At 47.0% G+C, this 15,146-nt stretch overlaps 1 protein-coding gene across 1 annotated transcript in view; it reads right to left on the minus strand.

The window, feature by feature from the left end:
• Positions 1 to 207: 207 nt before the first annotated feature.
• Positions 208 to 15,146, minus strand: part of LOC147596530 (hsp90 co-chaperone Cdc37-like 1) — a 40,718-nt gene continuing 25,779 nt past the window's right edge. Inside the window, exons 5-8 of the mRNA XM_086769452.1 lie at positions 4,056 to 4,171; positions 3,633 to 3,755; positions 1,114 to 1,272; positions 208 to 306 (exon numbers count right to left, since the gene is read on the minus strand). Of these exons, the coding sequence (XP_086625578.1) occupies positions 208 to 306; positions 1,114 to 1,272; positions 3,633 to 3,755; positions 4,056 to 4,171 (497 nt within the window). The remainder of the gene's footprint in view (positions 307 to 1,113; positions 1,273 to 3,632; positions 3,756 to 4,055; positions 4,172 to 15,146) is intronic.

Raw genomic sequence — 15,146 nt, forward strand, 5'->3', positions numbered from 1 at the left:
TTCTTCATAGAGAAGCAAAAACCTAGCAGCACATTTTCAAACATTATTACATGTATTTCTGTATTACCCTCCCTCTAAATCCCCCTCCTCGTAGCACCAAAAATAAAGTGCAGTACCCATAAAAATGTGTCAAGAAAATAGCCACATTCTTCTCTTTGTAATAAATAAAAAAAAAAAAAAGAGTTCTTTGCCTCAGTCTTAACAGTGCTATACTGTGTCCATCATTTTGGGTTCTTCGTCTTTCTGTAACATTGAGTTTAAATTGCAGACACTTCTGTTTATGCAACCTTGTTGATCATTTGCATTCTGCAACAAATGAAGAATTTAAAGCTTAGTCTCAATACATACATACACTTACAGAGAACTAAGTCAAGCTCTTTATTTTGTCTGTCTTAAGATGAGACAAGTTCATACTGAAATATAATTTCTTAAAAAAACCAACTCAGATAGTGTTATCATAATGTGAATGTCAAGAAGCTTCTTAAAATTTAGCTAGCGTACTACCACCTTAAGGAGCATTTACTTAGGGTTCAGTTACCAGATCTTACCAAACAGGTACCTTGACTAAATTTATTTCAAAGTACTTTTAATCATGTCTCCATCCCCAACATATAGCTTTTAAAAGCTTTTAAAATTTTCTCTTCGGTCAAAGATGTGATCATTACTAACACTGAAACCAAAGACCCCAGTTCTCCAAGATAAAGATAAAAAGAAGGGCAGAATATTGTAACACGGTGTAAATTTTCCTTAGATTTGATTACCTGTAGGTTTCCATTAATGGGATTAGTCATTTTCAGTTGAAAGCTCATTTCCTCTCCTGTGATACAAAGTGTATTTAATTCTAGTACCTGAACAGGTTAATTATGTAGTTTTCCATTTAGCACAACTATTCAAGAGCACTGAACTAACATAAGCCTTTTGACACTATAAATTGTGAGAGCTTTGAGAAACAATCCCTCTTGAATATTGATAATAGTGCACCTTAGAACTGACAGTGCTCCAAGTATAGAGAGGCCTATTCCTAGATCTCAAAAAGAACGTCTTCTCAAGAGCATAGCAAAAAACTATTCCTATTAGAGCTGTTATATTAATTTTTGGAAATAAAAAGCCTACCTGTGACAATGACTCCAGTCCTTCTACAATACCAGTATAGACACTGGGATTCTGTACTGACATAGCTTGAAAGCCTTGAGACTGTGAACAGATTCTCACTCTTGATTTGAATGCTTCAAGTTCACTTTTAAAAGCTTCCAAATAGCCTTCTTCCCCTGCCTGTAAAGAGAAGAGTGAAATATTTTTCATCTCAGCCAGATTTACTTCTAGTTGTAAGCATACATATTGCTAAAAAGACGACCTGCAGTAATGCATATATTTCGGGGACAAACTCATCAGGGGTAATGGTTTTAAAATAGAGGGAGGTAGACTCATTAGATATAAGGAAGATTTTTTTTTACAATGAGGGTGGTGGAACACTGTCCCAGGTTGCCCAGAGAGGTGGTGGATGCCCCATCCCTGGAAACATTCCAGGCCAGATTGGCCGGGGCTCTGAGCAACCTGATCTGGTTGGAGATGTCCCTGCTCCTTGCAGGGGAGTTGGACTAGATGACCTTTAAAGGTCCCTTCCAACCCTAACCCTATGATTATATATTACAGTCATTGAAGGATAATGGCTTGGACAAGTCAATAACAATATTAGTCCCAGTCAGCTTAAAAAGAAGATTCAGGTATGCTGGGTTTTGTTTGTTTGTTTTGTTTTAATGAGAGAATTTAGCATTTGATGAGTATAGGAACTGAATTATTCATTCATCTGAGAACATGTAAGAACAAAACAAATGTAATTTTAACCCTTCCTTTATTCCATCTCAGAAGCCAATACCCTTAAGAGAAAAAATACTCATGGCAGCACTCAAATCAAAAGTAAAGCATGAATCAAAGTGGGTGTCAACTTAAGTCCTTAAGGCAGCATTAAGATCAGCATGACTTGATTCTTCAGTCTTGTATAACTTAATATAGAACCTGCATCAAACTGCAGCTTCAGTCTTCTCAGATTGTCGTAGTCCAGCCCTGATCGGGACCAGACTACGCAGTCTCTCTCTCACTCCCCCCACCCTCCGAGAGAACAGGGAGAGATGATACAAATTTAAAAAAAAGCTCAAGGTTTGAGATAAGGACAGGGAGAGATCCTTAAAGTTACCGTTACAGGCAAAACAGACTCGACTTCAGGAAAACTATTCATTTATTACTACAAACAGCAGGATAATGAGACAGAAAACAAGATAACCTCTCCCCACCCCTCCCTCTTCCTGAGCTTAACATTATCTCTACCTCCTTTCCCACACAAGCGGCACAGGGGGGAAGAGGGAATGGGGGTTACGGTCAGTCCATCACATGTTGTTTTACACCGCTGCTTTATCATAGGGGAAACACTCCTCACATTCCTCCCCTGCTCCATCGTGGGGTCCCACCCACGCACCACAGTCCTTTGTGAAACTGCTCTGGCGTGGGTCATCTCTTCCACGGGGTGCAGTCCCTCCAGAACAGCTGTCCCAGCGGGCCCTCCACGGGCCACAGCCTCCTTCAGGCATCCACCTGCCCCAGCATGGGGTCCTCCACAGGCTGCAGGTGGATCTCTGCTCCTCCGTGGGCCTCCATGGGCTGCAGGGGCACAGCCTGCCTCACCATGGGCTGCACCACAGGCTGCAGGGGAATCTTGGCCAGGAGCCACATTACTCCTCCCCCTCCTTCTTCACCAACCTTGGCGTCTGCAGCCGTTCCTCTCACAAGAAATTCTTCACAACAGGCAGGCAGACACCTCTCAGTTTCTCTTCACATCGCATCTCCTCTCCACTTCTTGCAGCCAGGCCGGGCTGAGTCGCACCCAGACAGCCACCTGGTGGGAGGCCAGAGGGTGAGGCCTGCAAGGCCCACAAGGCTCGACACCTCCCCCTCTCTGCCCCTGCTTCAGCTTCTTCACATCTTCTCTTTTTTTTTTTTTTCCTTCCTGTTTTTCCCCTTCTTAAATACATTATCAAAGAGGCGTTATCAGGGAACATTCTGCTACCAATCGGCTCGGCCTTGGCCAGCAGCAGGTCCGCCCTAGGCCCGGCCGAGTCCACTGAACAAAGGGGAAACAACTTCTAGCAGTTTCCTACAGAAGCTACCACTGTAGTCCCCCCTCACTAAATAAAACCAGAACACACATCTCTCTCTTCCTCTCCCAGCATTCCAGAGCTACCTATGACTGAATGAAGAGAAATAGACTCCAAATTTGGCTCTGCCATGAACTGCATAGAGACGCATTATGATAAGCAAAATAGGACACTCAGTCCTCAGACACATTCATATTTGCCACTGTAATTTAGGTGGTAGTTCACTATTCCACACTCCTGTAGTTCCCATGCTATGTTCTGCTTTCCGTCTGGCCTAAAAAGAATCCATGGAACTTCCATTCTCAAGATCAGAACTACATGAATCCTAGAATGAACTGCCAACAAAAAAACACTTCCCCTTAAGCTTGATTCAGTCAGTAACATATTTAACCTCCATCTCTCAGGAAGAAAGCTCCTTCACAACACTGATCCCTTGCAAGGGAATCAAGAGTTTCTCTTAATGTTATAGAAGTTCTGACTTACTTTGGCTTTTTGGAAAAATAGACGAAAACAGCCTCTTGGATCCACATTACAACTTCTAGCCATTTCTATAATAAACTGCATCACAACTGCTTGGTGTGCTATTTGTTCCATTAGAGCTCTTTTCTGAAAAGAGAAATGACATAATTACAGAAAATAATCTTTAGAAGTATAACTCTATCTAAAATTCAGCAACATCTTTGCATTTGATTCCTAAAGAGAAAAAAACTGATGCTGACAGAAGCAAAGGGACTGTTAATTAACTGAGACTGTAGTAATGTGTTTTGGAGATTTCCTTTAATAAGATAACATGGACATGGGAAGACAGAGAGAAGAGTAATTAAATGCTTCATCAATTTTGACAGTTTTTCTGAACTGTAAGTGGGAAACTGCATACTTTAAAGTAGTTTAAAGTCTTCCTAGTACCTGTTCAGCTTCTAGATGAAAACACCATAAAATGAGATATTTAGCTGTTTCTTCACATACAAGATAGGGGTGGTCAGACAAAAATCTTTGACTGTCATCCCATCTGCCCAGCATACCTGATTAAAAAAAAACAAACAACAACACGAATTAACGCATTCAATATGGAGAAATGATTTAATGCAGTGAAGACGTTATTCAAATTTACATACTACTAAAATCTCCTTCACACTTCATTGTTACCTCAGAAGAACAGCATGCAAATAAAACTGAACTAAAATTTTTGTCGTTTTTAAAACATCTTCAAATGCTGAAAGAGCATTACCAATAAGGTATGCTCGGACTGTAAAGATACTGAAATATAGTTAGCTCCTACTGTTAAGATCTTATTTTTATTGTATCTCTGGCAGTGTTAAAAACAGGTTAACTGTAAATGGTTTTCACATACTATAACAAAGTTGTATCTATACCTATGTTCTGGTTTTATTTAGTGAGGGGAGGCTACGGAGGCTAGAAGTTTCCCCTTTGTTCAGTGGACTCGGACGGGACTGGAGCAGACCTGTTGCTGGCCAAGACTGAGCCAATTTGTAGCAGAATGTTCCCTGATAACAGCTCTGCGATAACGTATTTAAGAAGGGGAAAAACAGGAAGAAAAAAAAAAAAAAATGTGAAGAACCTGAAGCAGGGGCAGAGAGGGGGAGGTGTTGAGCCTTGTAGCCTGCAGGCTTCTCTTGCCGGCTCACCTACCCCGCACGCACCGGAGCCCCGCCCCGGGGAAAGCAGGGCATCACACGGATACCGCCAAGCCAAGCTTTCAATTTAATGCTGCGCAACACAGGGTTAAATACCCGTACACCCGCTGCGCACGCGAACGCACCCGCCCCCTGCGCCCATGAATCTATCTGTGCCCGCCACGCACCTGCCCCTGCGCCCATGGACTTATCCGTGCCCACCACGTACGTGGACGCACCTGCCCCCTGCGCCCATGGACTTATCCGTGCCCACCACGTACGTGGACGCACCTGCCCCTGAGCCCATGGACTTATCCGTGCCCACCACGTACGGGGACGCACCTGCCCCCTGCGCCCATGGACCTATCTGCGCCTAGCGCGCGAATCACCGCGGACTGCCCCTCCTGCATACAGGCAGCCCTGCTAACGTTACCCCACAATTCCCCCCCGTATGCTAAATCATCCTGGTCTAATGGCTGGTACCCTGAGGTGGATGCCGCTATAACATAGTTGATCATGGATAGTCGCCTAGTGACCCCTCAACCATAGCATGCACGAAACGTAACAGTAACAGAAACAAACAAAGCATTATCAAAGCAACTGCTAGGATTGTCAAACCTATAGACACAATATTTCTTAGCCATCCAGGTAAACCAAACAGGTCTGGAAACTACCCCAGTCCTTTAGGGCTTTGACTGAGCAGCATGCACACGCGTCTTCTCCAAGGCCAAGGAGGAGTTCTTGCTGAAGCCCAAACAGCAGTAACCCTGGAGACCTAGGACTCCCTCTAGGTCACTGCAACCGATGCCAGGCCTCGCAAGGGCATAATCTAATGCCAACTTCATTTGTGTCAGTCCTTCGTCGTGTGCTGCTAAAGCAGTCGCCGGTTCAGATATGGCGAGGGCTGTGCGGTTGGCATTCCCAAGAGCCCAACAGGCCACGCGCTATGCAAACCTGAGTAGAGCTGGTGTAATGCGTGAATTGCTCCCAAAAGTTAGTCGTTATCACTTGCATTGGAAGACTCACAATCAGGATCAATCCCACTAGGGTGAGCTGGAGAGCACAGCGCCACTCGGTTACCCTGCTGATCCTCCAGCCACAGCTGTACCAACGGGGCCAGGATCCATCGGGTCCCCGCACCTTGGAGATACAAGCATACCCTCGTCCCCATGTTAACAGATCAGCGGGACCTTCCCAGCCTGGGTTTTCTGGCAGGCGGAACCAGACCTTTGGGAGTGCCTTGCCCCCAAACAGTGGCTGACATGAGGAAAAATGGTTTTGGATAGGGGAAACGGATTGGGGGTTAGCGAAGGACATATGATTCAGTACCACAAGCGCTTCATCGACCAAGACCCCCGGCAAACCCCTCTCCCAAGCACGTTAGCTGTGCTTTCAGGGTTTTGTGTGCGTGTTCTAAAATCGCTTGCCCGGTGCTGTTCAGAGGAATGCCAAACGTATGGCGGACTCCCCACGTCTGCAGGAAGTGGCAAAATACCCGTGATCGATAATTCGGCCCATTGTCGGTCTTTATCTCCTGAGGTACCCCTAGGCAGGCAAAAGCCTGGTTCAGGTGCGGGATGGATTTCTGTGTCGTGGACGTCGTGAATGGGCACGAAGAAAGCTCGGGAGCAAGTGTCGACCGCAACATGAATGTATTTGAGACAGCCAAATGGCGCGTACTCTGCGATATCCACTTGCCATACCTGGTTCGGAGCATACCCCCGGGGGTTAATGCCTGGGTAGTATAAGGGCTGGTTCGGCTTTGCTGCTTGGCATGCTGGACAGGCTGCCACTACAGCCCGAGCCTGTGAGATGGGCAGTCGGAACTGACGTCGTATGGCATGCACGCCCTGATGTAGTATTCTCTGTGTCACTTTTGTAGGCAGGTGACCAAGCACGGAATGTTAATGATTATACCTAGTGTGATGCCTAGTATCACAACTCTGATTTTAGCCAAGGATAGCAACCACCCAGTTATGCCACACACGGGCTTAGCCAATAAAGTTACTGAGCACGTTATACATATTCATGATTGCTAAGCAAAACTAAGTTTCACTGCCTTCTAGTAATTTTCTACTACGGCATTCTTCTACTATTACAGACATAACAACTCCAGTAACTTTCTTATCTACAAGGCCAGTGACTAGTTTTTTGCAAGCCTCTGTTGAAACAAGCCATAAATTCTGCTAACAATGTTTTGTGTCTTAAAGCTTCCCTTCTCATTCCATGGCTTTCTTCCAGCGAGCATGATTGTATCCCTCCCCCAAGGTCGGTGTGCTTTCACTGACACCGTACTGGCTCAAGAAATACCCACATCTCTCTCTTCTTTGTTTATGAGAAGAGGCTTGTTTCAACGCTTTATCTATTAAAGTCTGCACACATATCAACACACACACGGAATACAGATCAAAATACATATATAAAAAGAATGAATAAGCATCCTACAGCTATTTGTAATAAGCTTATATCAATCCACCAAAAAGATTTCTGAATATATCAAAATCATCACTTTGTTGCAGTTTTTGTACTCCTTTTTGCAAGTTTTGAATACTTTTATGAATAGATTCCGAATGATCAGACAGATTCATGCAGCAAAGCCCATCAAAATCCTGACAACCATGATTTTGTGCTAATAATAAAAATCTACTATTGATCTATTCTGTTACCAACCCGACTACGCCAAAGACACCGCCAAGCAAGAGGATGTTTATCAGCAGGGTCAGAGCAGAGAAAGGAGGCAGGCACAGCACCTTCAGGGCATCCCCTGTTGTAAATAAAGTGTGCTCTGGGTCTTCTCCCCCTCCCCGCCCCGAGTCACCCCCGTTTTATCCTCAGCAGATTCAGTGGCAGAGTACTGACTAGGTGTTGCTGCATGCGTGGCCAGCACATGCAACAGGGTCTGTCAAATATGTGCTCTGCAGGCTAACAGCGGTTCTGTTTTGTAAAGTAGCATAGCGTATAGAATCTACATCAGTTAACAGCGTTGATAGTGCCGATGCAGTTGTATGCGTTTGCTTAGCAAGCCAAAAGCCCAATTTATTTAGCATAGCTAACGCCTGGGCACTTGCCACATCAGGTGCAAAGATTGAAGCAGCAATAATTTCACCTGGTTTCCAAAACTCTATATTATCTTGGCAATCAGATTCAAAGCTATGTGTACTTCGTTTAGGTCTTTTATGCTGTCAGGATTTTGATATGTGCTCGCGTGATTACACCATGCTGTGCCATTGCAATGTATAGGTCTTAAAGCATTTACAATCATTACCCCTCTAGTAACATTAGCTCCTGAATAGTTAAAGAAAATAGGCAGAAGTCCATCTTTAGGGATCCCAAAAGTTCCATCTTTTGTAATTTAGCACTCAGCACTCGCGGCTGCTGTTGTTTTACACAGAGTTGCCGTCCTACCGCTATCTGATCTGGCAGATTGCCCAAGCATGTTCTGAAAGGCTTATTTGAAGATGATACAGACAGACAAATGGCGCCCCACCCTGTGGCACCAGCCATAGTTACCCACACGTTTGTTCTTTCCGTGACTGATGTCCATGGAGCTGCCACACAGCTTGTTAACAATCCGACGAACGCAAGGCAGCTTGGAGCGCTGGTCGTACCCATCGTGCAGGGATCCACTTGTTCACTGCTCCTGTAGAGACACAAGCATATCCTTTCCCCCACGTCATAAGAGGAAATGGTCCTTCCCAATTACCTGTTTCCAGATTCTTTACCATCACCGGAGCTTGCCCTCGGATGACATCATGTACAGTAGATGTTGCATCTTTTTTTTTTTTTGGGGTAAGCTGCCCCGCCGGATGGTGGGGGGGGGCGGGGGGTGGCGCCTGGCGGCGGCCGCAAAAACAGGGAAATATCCTTAAAGCCACTGCAACAGGCAAAACAGACTCGACCTGGGGAAAACCACTCATCTATTACTAAAACCAAAGCAGGACAATGAGAAAGGGAACAAGACAACCTCTCCCCACCCCTCCCTCTGCCCGGTCTCAACACCATCTTCCTACCTCCTTCCCTCGCCCCCTGAGCGGGACGGGGAGGGAGGGGGGGGAAGGGAGGAAGGGAATGGGGGCCACAGTCAGCCAATCACACACTACCTTATGCTGCAGTTTACTAAGAGGAAATCTACAATAATAACAAAATATAAGAACATTAATATATACAAAATGAACAATGTACTATTTCTCACCACTCGGTGCCCAAATGACCGATACTCTGTCTGTTTTTTGGCCCAGCTTCCTGCACCTGCACGTTAGCGAGACTTGGAAAGCCAGACAGTGTCCTTGGTCTCATTAACAACAACCCTAATCATCAGAGCATTCTTATCAACATTCTTCACATACAAAATCCAAAGCTTCTAAGAGGAAAATTAACTTCATCCCTGCTAAAACCAAGACAGTATTCACCCCTTATTCCATACCATTCACTTCATGCTTATACACACACACACAAACACGCCACCTCTATAGCGAGGAAGCTCCAAAGACCGAAGGCTCCTTTTCCGGATCTATGGGACCTGGATCAAAGGGATTTTCCGGCTCGCTGTTAGTCTTTGTTTCCATGGACGAAGGAGCGGACGGGGTAACGGGTGCTGTTGAATCTCCTTTCTGCGTGTGATTCTTCAAGGCTTCAAACATCACACGCCACACCGGTAATAACCTTTGAACAGCAGGGTCACCCCGCGTTGCACAGTCCCACAGTCCAATACCTATGGTGTTCCAGGAGCCCTCTGTATAGATATTACAGAGGTTTGCGTTTGATACGTGAGCGGACACCCAAGTCAACAAGCTCTTCAGGTCAGTGTTATTAATAGCACAGTTCTGTTCCTCTAACACTTTTGTTAGACTCGTTAAAACTGATTTATGTTCCTTTGAAGCAGTGCTTCTCGTCGTTCTGGTCTGGAGGACCGCGGCTCTATCACCCGCCGCTTTATCCTTGGTCTCGGGGACCGCGGCTCTTTTCCCCACCGGGAAAGCGCTCGGACCCCGCTCCGCGCCCCGCGACTCCTCGGGCGCCACCTCGAAACTGGCTCCCGCCTCACTATAGCCCCTCCGCGAATCCACAAGCGGTGGAGCCGATGGGGCAGAAGGAGAGACAGAGGGCATTTCTGTGTCCTCGTATTTGGGGGGTTGTTCTTTCGGGTCAGGCTCCTCCGGCAAGGAAGGCGTGATACACAGGGGAGTACACCCAAATTCCATCGCCCCTCTACCACCATCAGAGGCTCCCGGCCAAACGAGGCAGACCACCGGAGCACCAACCCCCGTCCCCTCCGCGCCGTCTCGCGTCCCTCATGATCAGGGAAATGAAACTGAGCAGCAAGCAAAACAAAAAACAAAAAGGGAGCCAGCAAGGTAGAGGGAATCATGCCAGCGAGGGAGAGAGAGAAAGATGGATGCCAGGAAGGCAGATACCTATCCTGGCCAACCCCCACTTATATACTGAGCATGACGTTTATAGCATGGAATACTCTCTTTGGCCAGTTTGGGGCAATTATTCTGTCTGTCTTTCTCCCAGCTTCCTGCATCTGCACATTAGTAAGACTTGGAAAGCTGGACAGTGTCCTTGGTCTCATTCACAACAGCTCAAATCATCAGGGTGTTTTATCAACAATCTTCACATCTGAAATCCAAAACACACTGGCTACTGAGAGGAAAATTAACTCCATCCCTGCTGAAACCAGGACATCCGGGAAGAGGGAGGAGTGAGGGGAAGTTATCTTGTTTTCTGTCTCATTATCCTGCTTTGATTTTAATAATAAATGAATAGTTTTCCCCAAGTTGAGTCTGTTTTGTCCATAATGGTAAATTCAGTGATCTCTCCCTGTCCTTATTTCGAACCTCGAGCCTTTTTTCTTATATTATGTCTCCCTATTCACTTGGAGGGTGGGGAGAGTGAGAGAGTGACTGCGTAGTCTGGTCCTGAGAGGAGCTAAACCATGACAATCTATTTTTTAAGAATTTGATAGTATAACTAAGTTGGTGGATGGAGATTTACATTCAGTGATTTTGACAGAAAAGTTCTTTAAGTGCTTGCAAGTAAGACAAATAGAAATGAAAGCATAATCATGGTCTAAAATGAGTATGCTTCTGACATGGTTTGCTAGGTTTTAGGAAATATAAAGCTTTTTTTATAATCAAGTTCAAGCATTATGGTTATCCTGGTTCTGTCTAGGAGAGTTAACATTCACGTGAGCTGGGAGGAGAACAGGAGCTGGTGGCCCCTGTGGCTGGGGCACCCAGCTGGGCTAGGTTACTGATTAGCCAACAGCTGGGGTAAGTTTCCCCAAATTGGCGCAAGGGCTGTTCCATCCCATGGGACACCCTGCTCACTGTATCAGTGAGGAGGGTCTCTTGCTATGTGGGAAGAAACTGTGTGTGGAGATTTGTTGTAAGCCATTGTACTGTGTTTGTATTCTATCACTGTTTTGTTTTTTTTTCTGTTATTGCTGTTAAATGTATTTTTTTGTTTCATCTCAACCCACGTTTTTTTGCTGCCTTTTGTTTATCAATTCTCCCTTCTGTCCCCCTGGAGGGTGGGGGTAGTGAGAGAGAGACTGTGTAGTCTGGTCCTGGTCAGGGCTAAACTATGACAGTTATTTTGGTGCCCAATGTGGGGCTCGAAGGGTTGAGATAACAGATCTGACTTCAGTTGCTTGAAACAAATCTGTTTATACACGCTTATTGTATTGGTCATTAGTTATTGGTCATGGTGTTGCAGTGGTTAGTCATGTGGTGGTGTTGTCTACACTCCTATATGTACTGTGTGTTCCTGGTGGTGGTGTTTATCGCCTCAGGGAAAATGATGAGAATTATCCTTTGATATTGCGTAGTATAACAAATCTATGACATGGTGACATCAATGGCCTTAGAGATAAATTGGTATTCCTATGTGGATGACTTCCTCAATTCTTTCACTTCCAGGGCAGTTAAACCACTTTTTGAGAACTCTAAAGATCTGGGGGATATTCAAGCCACTATGATGTTGTTGTTATGTATCTTGAATGTGTGCCAAGTCTTGTCTAGGGCTGCAAAACCACTTCTTGGGAATCTCCTCCTGAGACTTACCCTAAGGCAAGATAGTAATACGTGGCATGGTGTGAGGGAGAACAAACTGACCTGCAATGTAGGGACTCAAACCCCAGCAACAGGCATTGCAGCTGAATCAGAGGGTGAACCCGTGCTGGTATCAGTTGCCCCTGTATACAAGAGGACTTAGAAGTGGAAGTCAGCTCGTTTAGTGAGGGATGAAGAAGCCCCTTTTAGGAGGGAGCAGGAGGAAGAAGAGGAAGGTTTATTTGCTTCATGCTGAGGAAGAACTTGGCAGGTAGGCTCTTCCTCAGAGGAAGAACTCCTAAATGAGACAGTGAGCACCTGATCTCTATCCCTGAGCGAGCTGCGAGCCATGAGAAAAGATTTTAGCCGTCATCCTGGTGAGCACATTATCAGCTGGCTGCTGCGGTGCTGGGATAATGGGGCCCATAGCTTGGAATTAGAGGGCAGAGAAGCTAGGCCACTGGGATCCATTTCTAGAGAAGGAGGCATTGACAAAGCAGTCGGAAAAGGGACACCAGCCCTCAGCCTCTGGAGGTGACTCCTGTCAGGTGTGGAGGAGAGGTATCCTTTCAAGGAGGATGTAATGTGTCACCCAGGCAAGTGGGCCACCATGGAGAGGGGTATCCAGTACCTGAGGGACCTGGCTGTGCTGGAGGTCATTTATGATGATCTGGACCATGAGCAGTTACCTAAGGATCCAGATGAAGCCAGGTGCACAAAACCAATGTGGCGGAGGTTTGTTCGAAGTGCACCATCATCATATGCCAACTCATTGGCAGTTATGACCTGGAAAGATGGAGAGGAAGAAACAGTGGATGGACTGGTTGGCCGACTCTGGCAGTACAAGGAAAGCCTGTCTTCCTCCCTAAGGGCCTGTGTCTCGGCTGTGGAGAAACTATCCCAGGAGTTCCAGCAATTCAAAGCAGATATGTCCCATTCCCCACTGGTATGGGCCAATATTTCAGCTATTAGGAGTAAATGTTTCCCTGCTGTCGTGGTTTTTAGTGAGGGGGGCCTAAGGTGGTAGCTTCTGTAGGAAACTGCTAGAAGTTGCTCCCCTTTGTTCAGTGGACTCGGCCGGGCCTAGGGCGGACCCGCTGCTGGCCAAGGCCGAGCCAATTGGTAGCAGAATGTTCCCTGATAACGCCTCTGCGACAACGTATTTAAGAAGTGGAAAACAACAACAAAAAAAAATTATAGAGAAGATGTGAAGAAGCTGAGTGGGGGCAGAGGCGCAGAGGGGGAGGCGCAGGCCTCATGGGCCTTGCAGGCCTCACCCTCTGGCCTCTCGCCAGGCAGCCGACTGGGCCCGACTCGGCCCGGCCCGGCTGCAAGAAGTGGAGAGGAGATGAGAAGTGAATGAGATGTAAAAAGATCCTGAGAGGCATCTGCCAGCCTGTTGTGAGGAACGGCTGCAGATGCCAAGGTCAGTTCAGAAGGAGGGGGAGGAGTAACGCGGCTCCTGGCCAAGATTCCCCTGCAGCCTGTGGTGAAGACCATGGTGGAGCAGGTTGTCCCCCTGCAGCCCATGGAGGTCCATGGAGGAGCAGAGATCCACCTGCAGCCCATGGAGGTCCACAGAGGAGCAGAGATCCTCTTGGAGCCCGTGAAGGACCCCGTACCTGGGGAGGTGGATGCCTGAAGGCAGCTGTGGCCTGTGGAGGGCCCGCTGGGACAGCAGTTCTAGAGAGACTGCATAGTCTGGTCCTGATCAGGGCTGAACTACGACACCTGCTCAAGAGAAATGGTACACATGGTGAGGTACCCTGTGGTTTACTGTGGGGTAACGTTAGCAGGGCTGCATGTATGCAGGAGGGGCGGTCCGCAGTGATTCGCGCGCTAGGCGCGGATAGGTCCATGGGCGCAGGGGGCAGGTGCGTCCACGTACGTGGTGGGCACGGATAAGTCCATGGGCGCAGGGGGCAGGTGCGTGGCGGGCACGGATAAGTCCATGGGCGCAGGGGCAGGTGCATCCACGTACGTGGTGGGCACGGATAAGTCCATGGGCGCAGGGGCAGGTGCGTGGCGGGCACGGATAGATCCACGGGCGCAGGGGGCGGGTGCGTTCGCGTGCGCAGCGGGTGTCCGGGTATTTAACCCTGTGTTGCGCAGCATTAAATTGAAGGCTTGGCTTGACGGTACCCGTGTGATGCCCTGCTTTCCCCGGGGCGGGGCTCCGGTGCGTGCGGGGTAGGTTAGCTGGCAAGAGAGCCGGCAAGTGGTGACCCCGACGTGTGACAGGTCCGGACGGTTTTGAGCTGGGGCCGCGCGGCGGTCGTGCCTGCCTGCTGTTAGGATGGCATCCATCTCTGATACAGTGAAGGTATTAAAGGCGTTGGGTAAAGATGTGCATTGTCCGGTGCACACGGCACCGTTGACGGAGTTGATGGAGATGGTGCTGAGACCGGGCGGGGGTGGGGGGGGGGGTGTGTGGGGAGAGGTTGTCTTGTTCCCTTTCTCATTGTCCTGCTTTGGTTTTAGTAACAGATGAGTGGTTTTCCCCAGGTCGAGTCTGTTTTGCCTGTGGCAGTGGCTTTAAGGATATTTCCCTGTTTTTGCGGCCGCTGCCAGGCGCCACCCCCCCGCCCCCCCATCCGGCAGGGCGGGGGCAGCTTACCCAAAAAAAAAAAAAAACCCAAAAAAAAAAAAACCAAAAAAAAAAACCAACCTGCCATGGTTACAGATACTCTCGTCTGAGTTGACCAGTGGCCTTTAGCAAAAAAAAAAAAAAAAAAAGCTGCAACATTTGAATGAGTTGACAAGCAATTACAACTTGGACACATACAGCCAACAGACAGTTCCTAGAATACACCCGTGTCTGTAATACAGACAAATCGGGTAAATGACGACTCTCACAGGATTTAAGGGCAGTAAATTCAGTAATTGAGGATCTGGGACCTTTGCAACAGGGGTTACCATCTCCTTCAGTGATACCTCGAGATTGGAATGTTATCATTATTGATTTAAAAGATTGGTTTTGGTTTTTTTCACTATGCCTTTACATCCTGAGGGTGCTCCACTATTCACATTTTCTGTGCCTTCAATCAATGCAGGAGAACCCAATTAGCGATATCAGTGGACGGTACTTCCGCAGGGTATGAAAAATAGTCCAACCATCCGCCAATGGTACGTCACACAGGCCATAGCACCGGTAAGGCGCTTGCATAGGAATAGCCTCATTTATCATTATAGGGATGATATCTTAATTGCAGCACCCGATGATTCTTTGGTGGACAAAGTTCTTAATGATATCACCAGTGCATTATCCCAATTTAAATTGGTTATTGCTCAAGAAAAAATTCAAAAGG

Source organism: Chlamydotis macqueenii, chromosome W, assembly GCF_036417535.1.
Source record: "Chlamydotis macqueenii isolate bChlMac1 chromosome W, bChlMac1.mat, whole genome shotgun sequence".
In the NCBI taxonomy this organism is placed as follows: Eukaryota; Metazoa; Chordata; class Aves; order Otidiformes; family Otididae; genus Chlamydotis; species Chlamydotis macqueenii.